The sequence below is a fragment of the Saccopteryx leptura genome, chromosome 2 (genome assembly GCF_036850995.1).
Source record: "Saccopteryx leptura isolate mSacLep1 chromosome 2, mSacLep1_pri_phased_curated, whole genome shotgun sequence".
In the NCBI taxonomy this organism is placed as follows: domain Eukaryota; kingdom Metazoa; phylum Chordata; class Mammalia; order Chiroptera; family Emballonuridae; genus Saccopteryx; species Saccopteryx leptura.
The window spans coordinates 206,371,149-206,393,246 of NC_089504.1; the positions used below are offsets into that span (position 1 = coordinate 206,371,149).

The 22,098-nt window shown below is 33.3% G+C and overlaps 1 protein-coding gene across 2 annotated transcripts in view; it reads left to right on the plus strand.

Annotated features, from left to right (window-relative positions):
* Positions 1-22,098, plus strand: part of NCAM2 (neural cell adhesion molecule 2) — a 562,390-nt gene that overhangs the window by 455,796 nt on the left and 84,496 nt on the right. For both annotated transcript variants that reach the window (XM_066369923.1, XM_066369924.1), the window contains exon 12: positions 13,832-14,005. In XM_066369923.1, the coding sequence (XP_066226020.1) occupies positions 13,832-14,005 (174 nt within the window). The remainder of the gene's footprint in view (positions 1-13,831; positions 14,006-22,098) is intronic.

The following is a 22,098-nucleotide window of genomic DNA, read 5'->3' on the forward strand; positions in this document are numbered from 1 at the left end:
ACATTGAATCAAGAAGACATAACACTTCTTAATATATATGCACCAAACCAAGAAGCACCATAGTATATAAGAAATCTACCAACTGATCTAAAAATAAAAACTGGCAAAAATACAATCATACCTGAAGAGCTCAATATAACACTGATGGCTCTAGATTGTTCATCCAAACAGAAAATCAATAAGGAAATATTGACCTTAAATGAAATACTAGGACAAGTAGATATGATAGACACCTACAGGACATTTCTTCCCAAAATGTCAGAGTATACATTTTTCTCCAGTGTACATGGAACATTTTCAAGAATTGACCATATGTTGGGCCACAAAACTAACATCAAAAAATTCAGAAAGATTGATATTATACAAAGCATATTCTCTGAAAAGCTAATTCAACTGCAAAAAAGAGTAAACAAACCCACAAAAATGTGGGAATTAAACAACGTACTTCTAAAAAATGACTGGGTCAAAGAAGAAATAAAAGCAGAGATCAAAAGATATATATAGACAAATGAAAATGACAACACGACATATCTGAGTCTCTGAAATGCAGCAAAAGCAGGAATAAGAGGGAGTTCATATCATTACAGGCTTATAAGAACAAACAAGATAGAACCCAAGTAAACAACTTAACATCACATCTTAAGGAACTAGATAAAGAAGAACAAAGGCAACACAAAACCAACAGAAGAAAGGAAATCATTAAAAATTAGAGCACAAATAACTGAAATAGAGAACAGAAAAACTATAGAAAGAACCAATAGAACAAGGAGCTGGTTATTTGAAAAGATCAACAATATTGACAAACACTTGGCAAGACTCACTAAAGAAAATATAGAAAGGTCTCATATAAACAAAATCCAAAATGAAAGAGGAGAAATTACCATAGATATTAAAGATATACAAAGGATTATTGTAGAATACTATGAAAAGCTATATGCCACTAAATTTAACAATCTAGAAGAAATGGATGAATTTCTAGAACAAAATTATCTTCCTAGACTGAATCATGTAGAAATAGAAAGCCTAAATAGACCCATCAGCAGGGAGGAAATAGAAACAAGTATCAAAAACCTCCCAAAAAATAAGTTCCAGGCTAGGCAGAAATACTAGTGAATTCTATCAAACATTCAAAGAAGGTTTGATTCCCATCCTTCTCGAAGTCTTCCAAAAATTGAAGAAGAAGCAATACTTCCAAACACATTTTATGAGGCCATAATAACTCTCATACTAAAACCTGGCAAGGACAACACAAAAAAAGAAAATTAAAGACCAATATCTCTAATGAATACAGATGCAAAAATCCTAAACAAAATACTAGCAAACCAAATCTATCGACACATTTTAAAAATTCACCATAATAAAGTGGGATTCATCCCAGAATCACAAGAATGGTTTAACATACGTAAAACAATTAACGTAATACACCATATCAACAAAACAAAGGACAAAAACCATATGATCCTATTAATAGATGCAGAAAAGACATTCTATAAAATGCAACATTATTTTATGTTTAAAGTACTCAACAAAATGGGTATAGAAGGAAAATATCTCAGCATAATGAAGGCCATTTATGACAAACCATCAGCTAACATCATATTAAATGGCTAATAACTGAAAACCTTTCCTCTAAAGTCAGGAAAAAGACAAGGCTGCCCACTCTCTCCACTTCTATTCTTCGTAGTGCTGGAAGCTCTAGCCAGAGCAATCAGATAAGAGAAAGAATTAAAAGACATTCATATTAGGAAACAAGAAGTAAAGATTTCACTGTTTGCAGATTATATGATCCTGTACATAGAGACTCCACAGAAAGACTATTAGAAACAATAAGCCAATACAGTAAGGTCACAGGATACAATATTAACATACAGAACTCTGTTGCTTTCTTATATACCAACAATGAAACTTCAGAAAATGAATGCAGAAAAGTAATCCCTTTTATGGTTGTAATAAAAAAAATAATATACCTAGGAATAAACATAACAAAGAATGTAATGGACCTATATAATAAGAACTAAAAGGCATTGTTTAAGAAAATTGAACATGACAATGAAATGGAAAAAGATTCCTTGTTTTTGAATAGAAAGAATAAATATAGTTAAATAATATATGATCCAAAGCATATACAAATTTAACGCAATACCAATCAAAATTCCAATGTCTTTTTTTAAAGAAATGGAACAAAAAATTATCAGGTTTATACGGAACCATAAAAAACCCCGAATAGCCAAAGTAATCCTAAGGAAAAAGAACAAAGCTGGGGGCATTACAATACCGGATTTCAAATTATAGTACAAGGCCACGATAATCAAAACAGCATGGTATTGGTAGAAAAATAGACACTCAGATCAATGGAACAGTATAGAGAGCCCAGAAATAAAATCACAAAAAAATGTCAAATCATCTTTGATAAAGGAACAAAAAACACACAAGGGAGAAAAGAAAGCCTCTTCAGTAAATGGTGCTGGGAAAACTTGGAAAGCCACATGCAAAAGAATGAAACTCAACTACGTTTTGTTTCCTTGTACAGAAATTAATTCAAAATGGGTCAAAGACATAAATATAAAATTGGAAACAATAAAATACATAGAAGAAATCATGGGTCCTAAACTCATGGACCTTGGTTATAAAGAGCACTTTATGAATTTGACCTCAAAGGCAAGGGAAGTAAAGGCAAAGATAAATGAATGAGACTACATCAGACTAAGAAGCTTTTGCACAGCAAAAGAAACTGACAACAAAACAGACAGCCAACTAAATGGGAGATGATATTTTCAAACAACATCTCAGATAAGGGCCTAATATCCAAAATATATAAAGAACTCACAATACTCAATAACAAACAAGCAAACAATCCAATAAAAAAAATGGGAAGAGGACATGAACAGACAGTTCTCTCAGGAAGAAATACAAATGGCCAATAGAAATATGAAAGATGCTCATCTTCACTAGCTATTAGAGAAATGCAAATCAAAACTACAATGAGATACCACCTCACACCTGTTAGATTAGCTATTATCAACAAAACAGGTAATAGCAAATGTTGGAGAGGCTGTGGATTAAAAGAAAACCTCATTCACTGTTGGTGGGAATGTAAAGTAGTACAACCATTATGGAAGAAAGTATGGCGTTCCTCAAAAAATTAAAAATAGAACTACCATATGACTCAGCAATCACTCTACTGGAAATATACCCCCAAAACTCAAATATACTGGTACATAAAGACACATGCAGCCCCATGTTCATCACAGCTTTGTTCACGGTGGCCAAGACATGGAAACAACCAAAAAGCCCTTCAATAGAAGATTGGATAAAGACGATGTGGTACATATACACTATGGAGTACTACTCAGCCATAAGAAATGATGATATAGGAACATGTACGACAACGTGGATGACCCTTGATAACATTATTATGAGTGAAATAAGTAAATCAGAAAAATTAAGAACTATATGATTCCATACATAGGTGGGACACAAAATTGAGACTCATGGACATAGATAAGAGTGCAGTGGTTACCAGGGGGAAGGGAAGGGAGGAAATGGAGGGGGTGGTGGGAGGGGAGGGCCATAAAGAAAACCAAATGAAGGGTGACGGAGGATGATTTGACTTTGGGTGATGGGTATTCAACATAATCGAATGTCAAAATGATCTGGAGATATTTTCTCTAAATCTGTGTGCTCTAGTTGACCAATGTTACTCCATTAAAAATAACTGTCTAAATAAAGGTATAAAAAAGATATAAAAATTATTAGACACTGAGACTTAGATGACTAGCATACATTTAAATCATTTACATTTAAAAATGATTTTATATAATTTTTTGGGAAATAAGATAGTTCACATATGTTTTTGATAACCATTTTTTATAATTTTTTACCAAAATGTGAAATTAAATACAGAGAACAAAGTGAGAGATACAAAGAAAGAGCTTTTCAAAAAACCAGTTCTTCATGAATATTTTCTGTTAATGCACCTTGTACATGATAACCTTATCTTCTAGCTAGGAAACATACTTTTATTTTTTATTTAAATGTATATCTAGAAACATATTAAAAATGTAGGACATAAAGGTAGATTAAATTGCAACAATATAATAAATACGATTCGTTCTTTACAGTTTTCTACTTTCAATAGTTCATAATCTGATAGGAAATTGTGTATATTTATATGTGTATTTTTAAGAAGATTTTTTAAAAGAAGTTATACAACTTCTAAACTTCATCAAATGATTCTATTTCCATTCATAATTGTCATAACTTTATATAATTTATGTTATATTTCAATTTTTAACTGTGAACTTTTGCTATTAAACCTTAATATGATGATCTTACTTTTGCTTCTTTAATTGACACCATTTTCTGATAAAGTCACCTCATCCTGGTCAGATTTAGGGCAGGGACTTTGCTGTTGGCTGTCAGCAGACAGCACATCCAACATTGGGGAGAGGGATCTTCTGTTTGCAAGGTTTCGGTGTTCCATTAGCCATTCCAAGATCTACTGGAATAAGACTGTTGTGAGGACTAAGTAAGGCAATGTATTCAAAGCACAAACATGTAGCATATACTCCACAAAATGCTAGCTAGCCACTTTTATGGTAAAATTATAGTTGAAATTGGCCACTTTTCTTTGAGGGAGAAGTTAGTTTGTTGATGTCTTTTTAAATATAATACATAGGTCTAGACATTGTAGACCAATGCATAATAATATTGGATAACCAGATAATAACCTCACTTATTCTGGACACTATGTGTCTGTTAGATAATACAAAATTTCATTTCATTTTGTCATTTTTATTTTTATTCTACTGTTTTGTCCTGCATCTTTTTCTCAAATATGCTGTTAAGTGAAGTCTGCTGCGCTATGCTTCACAATTGATTTTTTTTTAAATCTCAGTTCACGACTCTATACTTAGCCCATTTAATCTCATCTTGTCAGGTTGGGCTCATCATTTTAACCTTATAAGACCTTGTCAAATGCAATATTTTAGCTCTGTTTCCAAGATTGATTGATGTAATTCACAAATATTGTGAAGTAGTCATCTATATTTTCATTTAAGTTATGGATAAGCCTATACAAGTCATTTTTGAGCCTGGAGACCTACTTAAAGGATAAACTAGGTCAATTGAACAGAATTCTGAAGATGCAGAATTATAGTCCATCTACTTGTCCTTGTACACAGACTACGTTTTATCCAGACACTTGTTCCATAAAATTTGAAAACAGGCTATACTTAGTTCATTTGGAAACACTCTCTTAATTGAATATGAAATTAGGTTTTTTTACATGATTGATTTTATTATCTATCTTGTTCTTTTTTCAGAATCTATAAGGCAATCTTTTGTGTGTTTCCAGAAACTGTTTATGGCATCCGCTTTATTTCCTAATTCGTGTACTCCTCTGTAAAAAGAAAATTAGGACAGCTAGATAATATTTTTAGGTAATCCATGGTTTCATCAGTTCATACTAATCTGTTAATTTACTCATTCTACATATATTCAGTGAGTTTCTAGCAGGTGCCTGGCACTGTTCTAGATATTGGAATTCTGAAGATGAGTAATATATGGCTCCCAATCTTTACCAATAAGAAAGCAAAAGAAAAGGGTTGCAGTAGAAGTGTGAATCATGTGCCTGGGGACACAAAATGAAATTCTAATTGAAGTTCTTGGGAAAAAGTTGAAGCAGATAACAACTTTTTATTTTTGTCTTTCAATTTTATTTTGTATTTGTTGCAGGTGTACAGCTTAGCAGCTAGACAATCACCTTGTTCCCCCCAAGACAGGTATCAGCTTTTGAGTTGAGTCTGAAAGAATGAGCAGAGACAGGTTTAGTGAAAAAGGGAAGGAGCTGGGCGCGGTGGCGCACACCTGTAGTCCCAGCTACTCCAGAGGCTGAGGCGGGAGGATCGCTTGAGCCCAGGAGTTCTGGGCTGTAATGTGCTATGCCAATCGGGTGTCCACACTAAGTTCGGCATCAATATGGTGACCTCCCCAGAGCAGGGGACCACCAGGTTGCCTAAGGAGGGGTTATCCTGCCCAGGTCGGAAATGGAGCAGGTCAAAAAGGAAAGGGAAGATGGAAAGAAACAAGGTGACTGGACAGATGGACCATGCTGTGAAAAGGAGTGGTAAAGAAATGCAGCATGTAGTGCAGAACTGGAGGGTGAAATGGTATGAAGGCATTAGTGGTGGTGATATAAATAGAAAGGTAGTGAGAGATGAAGTTATAGATTTCAAAAACATTCATTTTACATTCTTTTATATCAAATATCCAACAAGAGAAGTTTGGAGTTTTTCATCAAAAACAATATGCTCTATTTATTATGAACAACTATCTTGACAGCATCGTAGAGACTGATTTCAATATAGCTAGTTCCCATGTTTCTCTACATATCCCAAAATATATAATAAATGGAAACTTAATATCCTAACACAGTCTTCATCCCAAAATATATAATAAATGGAAACTCAATATCCTAACACAGTCTTCCCTGTTTCAGAAAGGAGCTCTCTCCATAGTGACCTTGTTCTTTAAATACTCAAAGCATACTATCTCTCCCCCTAATATTTTAATTTTTTAATTTTAATATTTTATTTATATCCAAAGCAGAATATATCATGTTAATTTTATTTTATAATTACACTTAGCATTCAATATTATTTTGTATTAGTTTCAGGAGTACAGCACAGTGGTTAGACAACCATTTCCTTACAGTGTTCTTTGATAATTCCAGTACCTACCTGGCACAATACACTATTATTACAATATTATTGATTATATTTCCTAAGCTGAACTCTACTTCTCCATGACCATTTTGTAACTACAAATTAATACTTCTTAATCCCTTTACCTTTTCATCCAGCCCCCAAACTTCCTCACCTCTGGCAACTTTTCATTTGATTCATTTTCTTCTTGGTCAGATATTACCTTTTTTAACAAAGGTATTCTTGGCTACCCAATTAAAAATTACAAGATTTCAGCTATTATTTTTATTTCCACCTAAAATAATATGTCCATTCCAATTAAATTTTGACCATTCTTTATAATAACTTACATATTACTTTTACTTTTATTTGATTAGAATATAACTTTCATTGATAATGATTGTTGTCTTATGCCTACCCCAGAACATAAAAAATTGCCTGGCTCATAGATGATTTAGATGAATTATTGAATGCATCTTTAGTGAGTTTTATTTGATTTACTTATGAGTCATAGTTGATAATGGGATATTGAAGTCCATGACTTCTGAGAAGGGTCAAGATTTAGATATGCATGAGGAAATAATTTTCATTGATATCTGAAGAGTAAATGAGTAATGGACCATTCTGGGAGTAAAAATGATATACTCAAAACAGATTTCTGGAGTACTTTAGTTTAATTGACAGACATAAAAGTATATGAATAAAATACAATTAAAAACAATTGTTTAAAGGGTTAGTACAACTAGTTGTGAGGAGAAAATTTTACACGTGAGATCAAATGCTGAGTAAAGATCATTAGAATAATAATTTGGACTGGGAAATTAGAGAAAACTTTAAGGGGTAGTGAAATTAGAATAAATATACATGGTTTCAGATGTGTTGCAGATTGACTATTAGATTAAGGGAAAAAATATATAAAATCTTACTGAAAATAGGTGGCCACCCTGAGCAGAGATAGATGGAACCCATCTCAGCACAGCCACGAGGCCCATGCAGTTAATAACAGCACTTCGTATAGTAGGTTCTTTCCAAATCCAGGGAGTTAAATCTATTATGTGACAATTCCATCAATATCTAAGAATTATCAGATGGAGATTGATAAAGAAACTAAGCAGAAAAGAATTCAGCGTAGAAAACTGGGTGGTTAAAAACCTTTGGAAAGTCAGATGAAGGGGAAGAGAAGAGATAGCCATAGTGTTCTGGCTTCAAGATCACAAGATACCACAAGTCAGGTTTAAGGTCAAAACTACAACTGCTAACCAAAGGTCAGGAAGCCCTACTGCCAAACTACCCCTTTAATGACATCACAGCCACCTGGCCACAGATACTATGTGACTAGGCTGTGGAGTAGTGAGTCCAGCTGCTCTCATCATTCACACCTTCAGGTCTTCTTGTTCACATGCATTTTCTCAGCAAAGTCGGAATGGCACTTAGATTCCTTTGGCATTCTAAACCTTAATGAATATTTCATTGTATATGCCTTCATGGCACTTAAAATCATAGCAACTGAGTCTGGGAAATGAAGATTTGAGCATTTTACCTTTTATGATATAGAAAAGTAAGGTAGGTGTTAGAATGGATGTGGAGTGTCAAAGAAAATATCTAGGTTTAGAACAACATCCTGAAAAAATACTTACTTTGGTCCTTCCACTCAAAGTAGGTTTATGAATATCAAACTCTTCCAATTGGTCTAAGGTTAGCAACACCACATCCTCATATGTGGGGAGAAATCTGAGTCAGTGACTATGAACCATGCCTTAAATGCCAACTTTCCCCCACTCTAGAAAACCAATTCCCCAGGAATAAAGATGTCAGCACAGGACTTAAGAGCAACTCTCTCAAGCAGTGTGACAGGGAAACAAAAAGAGTCTGTTGCTTGAGAAGATAGTTAAACTGAAGAAAGTTTGTCATTTGAGAGAAATCACTATAGTTCATGATAATGAGTCAGAGAAAAAAGACTAAAAATTCAAACGAGAAGAACAGGGAAGAGAAGATCTAGCTGATGATGGCTAATTCTGGAGAAAAGGAAAGGAAATGACATTCAGAGATATAGGGTTTTGCTTTGGAAAAGAGGAGGGCAGACTTCCATGATTGGTTCATCCAATGGTAGAGTACAATTGAATGAACTTTCTTGGCCAATTCTTTTTTCACTTTTGATATAAAGACCTATTTATTTGCCAGGAATTTAGAATGCAATTGAAGTAAGAGAATGTTAAAACATACATCATGCATGCACATACATACACAAACACAACTGATCTAACATATAATACTATCAGTTTATTCTGAAGCCTGAAGAAATACTACTTTATAATTCCATGATTCCTCTTCATTTTGAAAATGTTATTCTCATCTAAGATCTCCTTTGCACATTATATTCATTAGCTCCCTTTCTTTTGTTCCAGACAAGCATCTTTGGGCATATACTTTCAGAATTTTATTTTATAGAGTGTATCTTCACTTAGAGATGATTTTCTGAAAGACAGAAGAACATAATGTTTGATGTATTTTGAATCTGCTTTCAAACATCTATGTATATGTCTGATTTTTGCCCTCTTCTATTTTTATGAGGCTTCATGTACTTCTACTTCTTAGTTTCTCTTTATTTCATTGTTTGATTCTTTTTTATCAGAATTAAGTCACAGGTGGAAGTCCTTCTGTTGTTTTTCTACCTCTTACAAGATAAAATAATCATCAGTATATTTTTTCTGTTTTCATATCTATACTTTGATCAAATGATGACTTTGCACATATGTATAAATATTAAAATGTTTAACAAGATTTTTTATACACTTACAGCCTTTTTAAAGACAGTGTAAGTGGGAATATTTGTGAATTCATGTTGACTTTTATCCATCAACTTATTCTCACAACAGTAACTTTAATGTTTGTGTTATTGTTACCATTTGGCTTATGAAGAAATTGAGCCCCATTGAGTTTAATTTTTTACAGAGTCATACAACAATTCTATAGAGTGGTCCTATGACACCCTTAGATTTCCAAGCTGAACTTCAACATTCTAATCTGTCACCTACCATTTGACTAAAACATTGGCATATATCAGTGGACACAAAACTATACAATTGAAGCATGGTTATCAGGAATAGATGGCAATAACTATAATGACTAGCATTTATTAAGTACTTAGTATTTCAGGTTATGTTTTAAGACCTCTGTAACACTTGTTTTGGCACTCATAGCAACCCTAGCAGTGGATATTATTCTACTCTCCATTTTAGAGATAAAAGTACGAATGATTGAAAGGATTAAGGGACTTGTACAAGGTTACAGTTAAGAAAGCGAGCAAGGCTAGACTGGATCCTTAGATTCTGATGATACATATCCAGGCTCTTCATCCAACTTTACTGCTACCAGTAAAGGGGAAAAGTAAATAAAGAAATACATATTTATTCATCCAGTCTTGGATGGTGGAATTTATTAATTATTGAGCTTAGAAGGTGCTAAGAAGTAGTTTAGAAAAACATGCTAATGATAATGGGAGTATTGTGTATGAAAATTAACAACTGCAAGCCCCATTAAAAACATAAAACTATGTTTGATAGTCTTTTACAATAAGATCTACTTGCTTATACTCAGTGAGGATAGATAATTCAGGATCTTGAAAGCCAGACTGAAAAGTCTAAGTTTGCCATTGTAAAGAAGAGGAAGCTTCTGAATACCCAGCTCAAGGAAGTGATGCGATTAGAGTGGTGCTTTAGGAAGATTGATTTTGCATTTATACACCATATGAATTGAAATTTGGTGGGGTGTCCAATAGAAAAGGAAGCTGAGAGCCACAAATGGCATTACTGGCAGAAGCAGTTGGTTCCTAAGCTTGGGACTTATCAGCAGAAACAGGAAGGAAGAGAAGGATTGGATACAGGAAAGATGAGATAAGTTTGAGACTAATAGTAATGTCTGTGAGAAATAGAATCAAGGATGAATGTGACTGAGAAAGTGGAGGGAAGAACTAGAGATGTTCTAGACACATCACACACTACTCACTTGGACATGTTCTGTATCTTTGTATATTTTAATTGCCAAAATATGTATTTAATTCATCATAATTTGCTGAGGACTGAACATATTCCAGTCCCTTTTCTCCATGTTACATGTATGTATGTATGTATGTGTTCATGTATAAACTCTTAATAATATTGTATTCATCAAATCAGAATGCAAAAATATCTTTAGGAATAGTGGTAGAGCTGTGTATCATAGGCAAACATTTTCTTTTAGTCAAGTAGCTGAAAGAAGAGACCAACACAAAATAAATGTAAATGAAAAGATGGGATAAGAGTCAGAAGCTTTGCAAATAGACTGTCTGGCCAGAAAAATGTACCTACTGAGCAAAGCTTGGTGGTGGCACCACTGTTTTAAGAAAAAAAGAGGTTTTTGTTTCTGTGATGGTGTACCATATTGAGGTGCACAGTTTAACAAATGGTGCATATGTCTATGGAGAGTGTAAAAACCAAGAACTGTGTACATGCCCTCTGGTTAAAGTTGGGAGCCCAAGGCCCTGGCCAGTTGGCTCAGTGGTAGAGCATCGGCCTGGCGTGTGGAAGTCCGGGTTCGATTCCCGGCTAGGGCACACAAGAGAGGCGCCCATCTGCTTCTCCACCCCTCCCCCTCTCCTTCCTCTCTGTTTCTCTCTTCCCCTCCCGCAGCCGAAGCTCCATTGGAGCAAAAGATGGCCCGGGCGCTGGGGATGGCTCCTTGGCCTCTGCCTCAGGCGCTAGAGTGGCTCTGGTCGCGACCGAGCGATGCCCCGGATGGGCAGAGCATAGCCCCCTGGTGGGCGTGCCAGGTGGATCCTGGTAGGGCGCATGCGGGAGTCTGTCTGTCTCCCCGTTTCCAGCTTCAGAAAAATACCAAAAAAAAAAAAATAAGTTGGGAGCCCAAGAAGAATCACACCTTCTCCTTCTCCCCCATTTCTTATCACCTTTTTTTTTTGAAATGTATCATCAAACTGTATATTGTCATTGCTGTAATGTCCACTTAGGCCTATTTGACATTAGTGCATCACTCAGCATGGAATAAGGAATTAAACAGTCTTGTTAAGAACAATATGTGTGTGTGCAATTTCTTTCCTTTTCTGCAAACTTTTAGATCAAATGTACAGATGACAGTAACCTACAGTTATAATTTAGGGATTAAAGAAACATGAAAAGCATGATAAGATTTATGTATTACTACTTAGATGATTTCAATAATTTAAATTTTTATTTTCAGGTAAGATTTTAATCGCAAATGTCTTTAAAATGCATCACTGTTCTAAACATTTATTTCCAAATCTTAATGTTATAATATACTTTATAGGATCTTTAAATAATTTACTGTTACTAATTAGAGTTGAAATGTACAGTTAAATATTTTTTACAGGGTACACCCCCAAAATGTCATAAACCTGCTCTCCAGGATCTTGCCCAGCACTATTTATAAGGCATATATTATGTGATGTTCAGTGTTCTCTTTTAACTTTAGCAAATATGTATGGCACATTTGACTTTTGACAGCCATTAAATTTTTATATGAATATTTGATTATATTTGAATGGAAATTTACTGCATTATTTTCAATCAAGTTTATTATTTTTGTCTTTGTAAAGTTAATTCTAGGGATAAAATAACATTTATTTATATATTTATATAATAAATATTGTGTATTACATGCCGTTGAGTTGCCTCTGGCTCCTGGAGACCCTACCAATGACTGATGTCTGCAATGTCATGAACTCACCAGCCCTGCTGAGCTTCTATTGACTTATCTGTATGGATTCTCTTACAGTTAATTCATCTCATATTTGGTCTGTCTCTTTTCCTGATGCCATCTTTTTCACCCAGCATTATTGTCTTTTTCAAAGAACCATGCATTCTCGTAATATGCCCAAAGAAAGGCGACTTCAATTTTGTCATCTTTTGCCTCCTGTGATGTTTCTGACTTAATTTGTTCCAGTACCCACTTGCCCAGCTTTCTGTGGTCCAGGCGATCTGTAGAGATATACTTCAGAACCATATCTCAAAGTAATCAACTTTTTCCCGATCAGTCTTCTTCACTGTCCATTTTTCTTATCCATATATAGTAATTGTGAATACAAGAATGTGAATGATTTTAACCTTGGTCCCTAATGACAGTTCTTTGTTCTGATGATCTTTCCTAAACTTTCCTTTCTTCTCTTCTGAGTCTAAGCCTTCTCCTGATTTCTTAATTATACATAAATTACCAAACTTTGTGATTATTTTAAATGTGATTTTGAAAATAAAGAGAAATAAATTGAGAGACAAAAAGAGATATCTTTAATGTTTAATGTGCCTCTAATTCTTGTTTCTGGGAGAGAGGTGTCATTAACTTCCTTATAAAGACTGTTTTACCTCTTATTTTCTCTTCTTTTTTGTGTGGCCTTTTAGATAACATTTTATAAAGTTTTGTATATGTACTAGAAAAAAAATAAGGTTCCACTCAGGATACCTTATTGAGCTTGAAATAATGTGAGTAGCGGACTGATAACAAAAACAGTCAAAGAATGATTTTATAGTTGTTTTTTAAATACAGGAATTAAAACTCAAATATCTGAACTAAAGGTTTATTTTAATTAAATAATACCTAAATGAAATTAAAACAGTTTGCAGTTTTATTTAGTTCATAATGACATTTTCTCTACACTTAACTCTTGCCCCCAAATTAATATAATTTTAATGAAAAAAACAAAGCTTACATTTTCACAAGACATAATTACTTATACCAATGATTCAAAAAATTATTTCTTATTATGTTTTAATTATACTCTCATTTTTCTACATTCTTTCTCATAAGCTTGTTTTCTTTGAATGCAAATAAAATATTTGTATTGTATAGAAAATGGAGAAGTAAAATTATTCCCTCAATAAATGAAATTTGATATTGAATGCATTCCTGTTTATTAGCTATGATAGTAAAAATTGATTAGTGTATACTTTCTTGCAATTTAAACAGATCAGTCAGCAATTTATGCAAGATTTATAATTCACATAGGTTAAGTGTATAGGCAGCAACCTTCTTTTATTTCTAATTCTCAGAATACCGTAAGTCTTAATAATACCTACCAGTATTACCTAGGCTATACTTTCTTTGCAATTGTTTCTTCATAGATGTACCATCCAGTCCCTATGGGGTGAAGATTATAGAGTTGTCACAGACCACAGCCAAGATTTCTTTCAACAAGCCGGATTCCCATGGAGGTGTGCCTATTCATCACTATCAAGTGGATGTCAAAGAAGTGGCATCAGAAACCTGGAAAATAGTACGCTCCCATGGAGTTCAAAGTGAGTGAATGATTCAAAGTATGTAGATTAATTAATTCAGGCTGATCTTAAATATATCTGTGTTATCAGATTTTAATTTCTTTTTTTTCTCATTTAATATAGTAGAAATGGGATAACATTTTCCACTGTCCTATCCCTTTTGAGAAAACTTTAATAAAGACTGGGAAAATTTGCATCTTTAGTAAGATTGGAAGAGTATAGCAAAAGCACCAAAGTTCAGTTCTGGGAGGAAAAAGTAATAAAAATTTTGGTGGTGGAAAAACAATTGCTGACATGTGAGATTTGCTGACTGAATATTCTGAAATGTGTGTTGTTTTCATTTATTAATAATATTCTTTTCATTAGGTATGATAGTCATAGTATAAAATGCCTTATATATGTATTTATGAACTCACTTATAAAAATTTGTCTGCCTACTAAAATTTATTTTTAAAAAAATTTTAAGCTCTAATTTTACTACCAGTCATGGCATTTTGAGTAATAGAATTAGCTAACTCAGACAAGTTACAACAATTTATAACTTTACATTTTACTTATGTGGCATTTCCTGTTGTGAAAGTGTGAGTTTTGTTTTGTTTTGTTTGGGGGTGGGATTTGGAGGGTGGGGTTTTGGCGCCTTAAGAAGAAACTAAACTAGAAAATAATAATAAATTATCAGATTTGGGTTTTGTTGTTTGGGTCATAGTACTACATTAGCTCCAAAGAATAGCATAATATAATATGGAAATTATTACTTTACAGTGTCTTCCTCTACTAGCCAAGCCTTAACCCTTGCACATGTGGTATAAGGGTTCTGTAAGAGGCATGAGCTTTCTTATGAAGAATTATTCTACTAGACAATGGAGACAGAACATATAAAATCATTCTAGTCTCACCTGTGTTGGCACCTGTTTGTTTAGCTTTCCCTAAGAGTAAACATAGATTTTACATATAAATGTCAGAAATATTATCAATCAGTCATTAATTACTTACCCTATGCTTCAAATCATGCCCTAGACAGATCAGCTCTTATAATTTCTTTACTGATGAGAGATTTTGGATGTATTCTTTGTTCACGTGCTATTTAGTTCAGGAGAGAAGATGTGTAAAGATAGTACTAAAAATAAAAAAAAATGGGTGAGTTTAAGGACTCTAATGAAAGATATTATTATCTTAGAAACAGGAATAATATTTATTTTTTTAAAGAAACATAGTAAGAGAGGGTAGAATTTGGAAGACAAAGAGAAAATGAATTATTTGTGATACTGAAGAACACTCAAAGAGGGTACTTGAGTACAACCATGAGGAAAAGTAATGTGAAATCTTAGAATTATGGAAATTGCACTTGACAAAAGAGCACTATCACACCTACCCCCTCCAACATAGCAGAGAAGGTCACTAGACCCACAGACTTTTTGTAAAGTTGCAACACTATGTAAAATTTACAGTGGACTTGAGCTGGCCAACTCGATAAAGTTTTAAAACCTGACTTTATACCCCATGTATCCATCTCTCTGAAGCATATTTTCATGCCTATAAGGCTCCTGTATAATAACAAAGGACATTAGTTAATTTACAGTAAAGGTTACTGTCCCAGAAATTAGACATTCAGAATATATTTGATAGGTATATTCTTTCTCTGTATATATATTATGTAGGAAGTCAAACATGCATAAGAAACTTTCCAGTGAGTCTTGAATATTAATAAGGAAAGTAGCTGAATGATATATAGTTAATGCCCTGAGATTATGAAAGCTTCAATCTTACTGATGAAACCAAAATATTCAAAGTCCTATTGCTTTAATATCCTTGATTTTACATAAGGAAAATAACTCCATTGAAAATTTATTTTCTGTTTCCATGGTTTATTCTTCTTTTACAGATATGTTAATGTGTACCTTAAATTAGATCATAGTCATATAAACAAAATATTGCATGATCTCAATTCACTGTAGTACAGACATGATTTATAAAAAGCAACCCATTCTTTTTCAATGCCCCCTTTGGTTATAAACATCTTTGGTACACTCCATAGATTTCTAGTCATCTCAAGTAGAAATAGATTCATTTGTGTCCTGCACAACTTAAAATGTATAAAATCCAATTCAGCACTTATATTTTCTTTGACCGCATGACAGCTGGACCTTATCTTAGGGAGTTGAGTGTTGGGAGGTGCCATGAACTGTATCTTCACTTGGGAAGAGAAATGAAATCAAATAACTTTTCCTGGTGCCGTGTAGTTCTCTTTGGGCTGTCCCTTCCACCAGTGATGTCTATGGGACAGACCTCCAAGTACCTGTCCCCTGCAATGCAAGTGGAGTGAAAGCCAGGCAAATGTTAGTTGCTAGTAGTTTCTTTTCCTCTCTCTCTTTTTCCCTCTCTCTCCTCTTTCTCTTTCTGTTTCTAGTTCACACTTTTACTTCCTTCCAAAAACTTTGAGTTTCTAGCTCCTTGCAGGTTCCCCAGCCTCAAATCTCTGTCTTGCATTGTCTTTCACCAGAGAGGACAATTAACCCCAATCTTTTTTATCAGAGATCGGGGCAAAAGCTCTCGGTTGTTTGAGTAGCCATGATGTTTTCAACAGGACTGCGATAATTGATGGAAAAACAACTGCATGGCTCTCCTCTAGCATCAGGAGTTCCCATCCACTTTATTTCTGGCATTTCGGAGTTTGCCTTCCTTTTCTGCGGGATAATATGTGCATTTAAAAAGATTTTTGAAAATGGCCTATACAATTTGTACATATGCTTAGAAGACTTAGTTTTGGCTATGTAGATGACCCTAATATTGAAAATCTGAAGACATATTTTAAAGCACACGTATATTTTTGAATAGAGAAGAAACCTTTCTTTTTGCCATTATATTATAGTTTGTGCTAATTAACTATAGGCATTTGTTAGAAGATAGATTTATGTTTACTCTATGAAAAGACAGGTGCATATTGTCATAAACATTTCAACCAGTACGTTTTGTTTTGTTTTTTTGCCCTCAAGGTGGCTATATTTATTTAATCTAATTAACATGAGTTTAGTTGATGTTCAGTTACTTTTATTTAATTCCCTAATTTATTATATACTATTCATGAACCTACTTCTAATTTGCTGATATCACCACCTATATATATCAGCTCTTTCTTGATTGCAATTTATTTAGCAAGAAAATTTTAGCATAAATTTTTTCCTGTTAGTAGATTCTAATTCTAAATAACTTATTAATTAATTCCCTATGAATTTCACCTGCCCCCTCTGCACCTGGCCCTAGGTTTAGGGTACATTTGACACCTGGGAGTATTAATATATTCTTCTTTAAGTTTTAGCTGACACCTTACTGATTATTCCAGCAGCTTATGTGACATAAATTAATTTTCAAAACCTAGAAATTTTGAAGTTTTAATTATCAACAACTTATACTACTCAAAAATAGAATGTGAGTCATTCTACCTTTTAATTTTGAGTGAAAAATGTGGATCACAGGTGTAGCAAGACTTTGGTTGGGACACATGACACATTTATTGCCATGTCATTTAACACTTTGAAAGTGTATTCTAGACAACCCATTGGGCACAAATGAAGAGAAAATAATAATCTTGCAAAACAACTACTCATTTTTAGCCTTCAAAATAAAAATGGAAAATTAAAATATTTTTAATTTTAAAATATTTTAAAATATCAAGTTCTTAATAGAGCATAAAAGCAATCCTCCCAAATAGCATAAGCTATTACTTTTGACTTGTGAAAGGTTTAGCCAGTTAGAATTACACATAAGAGTCGTTTCAATCTCAATCAAAATTATTAGACTTTCTTCTTTATTTGGATCTGAGGATATAGTAGAATTGCTCTTTGTTCCTGAAAATAAAGAATTTTTATTTGAAGAAAATAGCATTTTCTAAATTTAACTTTTATTTAAAAATTTATTTTTCAAGTTCTTACAGTTTTTAGTTATGGAAGAATGTAATAACTGACTACAATTTGAAAATAGCTGTACAATTACATAGATTTTTTTCAGTCCTTTCATTGGCTCCATTAAACTTTTCAGTGCAGCTTTGCTGGAAATAACTGTATGTATATGTTAATTTATAGATGTTAATTTTTACATTATGTTATCAAGTTTATAAACACTAAATGAAGTTTTGGGACATGCTTTATTAAGGTTATATAATAACATGCTATATAATTCAAACTTTCCACATCTGGGTTTCCATTTTACTAAATATTTGATTTTAATTAAAATCTAAAGTAAATATCAATTTTTGAGATAGAGAAGGCCATTTTTAGTTTTGTGGAGAATTAGCATTCAGTAAACACTTTTTTCCAAGATTGTTTTGGATTTATAAAATGTACACCTGTGCCTGATAGGTCAGCAAACTAATTTTGAGTAGAAGCTTAAATCAAAAGAAAGTGAAGATTAATAGCTCAACTACTGAGAAACATTTTGGCACAACTACAGCGATGTGACTACCTAGTACCTTTCTTTGTCCTTAAAGAGGTGCCCAGAACTCAATGACATCCGCAGTCCTCTTGGAATGATGAATCTTCCAAACTGCACTCCTGCTATTTTTTATATAGACTTAGACCAGGGCTACACATCAATAATGAAAAGTTTATTGCATGTATGGAATTTCCTACCGACACCACTGTTAGAGAACTTAGTCACATCTGTTTTCTAGTTTTTCACAATGCTCACCCATCCTTCCCAGAACCCACCCACACCCACACACTATACACACTATTTTTTTTTTTTTTTGAGAGAGAGATAGAGACAGAGAGAGGGATAGAAAGGGACAAACAGGAAGGGAGAGATGAGAAGCATCAATTCTTCATTGCAGTTCCTTAGTGGTTCATTGATTGCTTTCTCAAAAGTACCTTGACTTGGGGGCTAGAGCAGAGCGAGTAACCTGTTGCTCAAGACAGTGACCTTGGGCTCAAGCCAGTGACCGCTGGGCTTCAAGCCAGCAACATTTGGGCTCAAGCCAGCAACCATGGGGTCATGTCTATAATCCCACGCTCAAGCTGGTTAGCCCATGCTCAAGCAGGATGAGCCCACACTCAAGCCGGCAACCTCCGAGTTTTGAACTCCTCTGCATCCCAGTCCAACACTCTATCCACTGCACCACCGCCTGGTCAGGCCACATTTTTTTTTTTAGGCACAGCAGGCTTTGATATGGCTTATAATGGGTCTTTTATATTATTTGCATTGGAGAATAGTTTAACTTTCAAAACTGGACTTTAATGACCTTTAAGAGTAAGATCATAGAAAAAAATTAGCTGTTTTTTGTAAATTTCCTCATTGTTTTGTATTAGAATTTTTTAATCAAATGTTGGTTTTTCTTGATTAATTTCCAGTGTTCAAGTACTTTCTTTCTCATTTTTCTACGTATTTTTATATTTTTGCTCTGATTTAATTTTTTTAAATATTTGTGTTATATTTTCTGTTTATTATATTTTAGATTAAATTAAAATTTCTTAATCCTTCATTCTCTGTCATTTCTTATTTCATCTATGCTGTATAATCTTTTATCTCTGGTCATTGTAATGAGACCTGTTTTCAGAGTTGTTTTTATTCACTGATTTTTTTTTCCTAGACTTATTTATAGTTGTTGTTATTTGTTTTATTCTTTATTATTCACATAAAAAACTTTCCTCAAGTATTTGGGGATCTTTGTCTGGATGTATATATTCAAAGGTGAGAGAAAAATAGCACTAGATTCTGTTTGGAATAGTAGGGCTTTGAAAGCACTGTGATCACATACATTTCTAACATCCCCATAGTAAAGGACAGTGAAATGTCCGCTATTTGTAGAGCTCTTTTTGAGGTTTTTCAATTATTTTATCAACATAGCTGGCTACCAGGGCTGTATGCAAAAGCTGCCTGTATCAGATGGTTCTCACTTCTTTCTTCCCATATATCAACTGCACACACTTCGTCACATTAGAATTTCAGAGTCTAGTGCTTCTTTAGACCAATTTTTCTATATAATAGACCTTCATCTTGTGTAGAGATGAGAGAGAAGAATATGTCTTCTCTTAAATTTGAGAAGAGGACACGAGATTATAATTATTCAAATGTGTAATGGTCATTCAGATTTTTTATTCCCATCTTCTTAAAATACCTTAGATTTTTATCTGTTCTATAGGTCTAATCAGTATACCTCCCCTTGGCATCTCATCTTTGAATATAAACATTATTTTTGATGTAATATTATATTTTTATATTTTGTCTTTTTAAATTTTTAAAGCATAGCCATATTAAATAAAATTGATTTGTTAATATATTGATAATTACAATATTGACAATGATAATTTTCTAAATTCAAAAATTTCTATGTTTGTGTTATAGTACCATTAAAAATAATAAAAGAAATGATTGGTATATTTTATGTTACTTTATAAACTTTCTTTCATTATTTTATTTTATTTTTGGTATGATTGTTTAAATAAAATTGTTTGAGTTAGTGTTGGTTAATAATATTATGTAAGTTATAAAACATATATTTTATTTTTTTGGAAATGTACCTAAAAAGATGTTTCTACAGACAGATGACATGATCATACTTTTAGGTCTTTCCCCAACCACACCTACAATGGTTAATTTCAATTATAAAAAGGAATTTCCTTATTTTCCTGTTATCTTTGTGTTTATTACCATGTATTTACACATATTACCATGTAGTTTCTTTTGTTTTATACTATATTAGCAGGAATTTTTAAATAAATAATGTGTAGAGATTTATGTGGTTCAATGAAAAAACCTATGGTAGTTATTACATGTTTGAAATGCTAACATAGGCCCTGGTCAGTTGGCTTAGTCGTAGAGCATCGATCTGGCATGTGGATGTCATGGGTTTGATTCCCAGTCAGGACACACAGGAGAAGCACCCATCTGCTACTCCGTCCTCCCCCATCCCCCTCTTTCTCTCTTCCTCTCCTCCTGCCATGGCTCAGTTGGAGTGAGTTGGTTCTGGGCACCAAGGATGGCTCCATGACCTCCACCTCAGGTGCTAAGAAGAGCTTGGTTGCTGAGCAATGGAGTAACACCCCAGATGGGCAGAAATAGCCCACAAGTGGGTTTGCCAGTGGATCCTGGTTGGGGTGCATGTGGGACTCTGTCTCTGCCTCCTGTCCCCTCACTAAAAAAGCAGAAAATAAAAAACTAAGAAATGCTAACATATATGGGTTTTCAACATGCTTCTTTGGCTATAAATTATGATGAAATGGTTCTAATAGTGATTTGAGTCTTAAATAATCAATGAGACATAACCCCCCCTATTGCAGTTTGTTTTAAGGGAGCATCTGTAGTTTTCTATAGTTTCTCAGTAGCTGAAAGTTATTATAATATTTCAAATTACACATTATGCTTTTTATTCCAATATTTTTTTTAATTTATGCTATTAAAGATGCTCTGGTGAAACTGGAATTCTCTCCATCATATTATTATATTGCACTTTTAGAAATAACTAAAAATAATCATATTTAAAGTTAGTTCTAAACTGCTTTCGATGTTAAAATCAGAACTAGTTCCAATGCCTTCTTAAAATTATCTACAAGAATAACTTTCTGTGATTATACTGTTTTAAGAATAAATGCCTGAGGAAAACTTTTTATCATTTATAAATCACTATATTTCACATAGTAAAAAAGAAATTGATGTAAAAAACATCAATCTATGTTAAACACAAGTGCAATAAAATCTAATGAATGTCAGAGGAAGAGGAAAAAAAGTAATCCACACTAATTCCATATTTTCTGTGAAAGGAAATTTATTCTAATTTGCATGAAGTAGAAAGAGTTCTGTATGCTAAAATTCAAAACAAGAATATTTTGAACTGTTTTTACTGTGCCTGTAAAAATAAACAGAGCTAAATTAGAAATTTATATGTAATTTAAATCTTAATGAATTTAAACTGTGTAGATCAAAGCATACGGGGAACTAAGCTAAGAGAAAATTGACTGAAATAAATCCTAAGTAAAATTACTTGTCTGCTGGAAGCCTCCTTGCATTTTTCAAGATGAAGAGACAAATTCATGCATAATTCTACACTCAGCCTGGTCTCTGCCATAATGATAAAAGAAAGATTCTATACAAATATTTAAAAAAAATTTTTAATAAAAGTAATA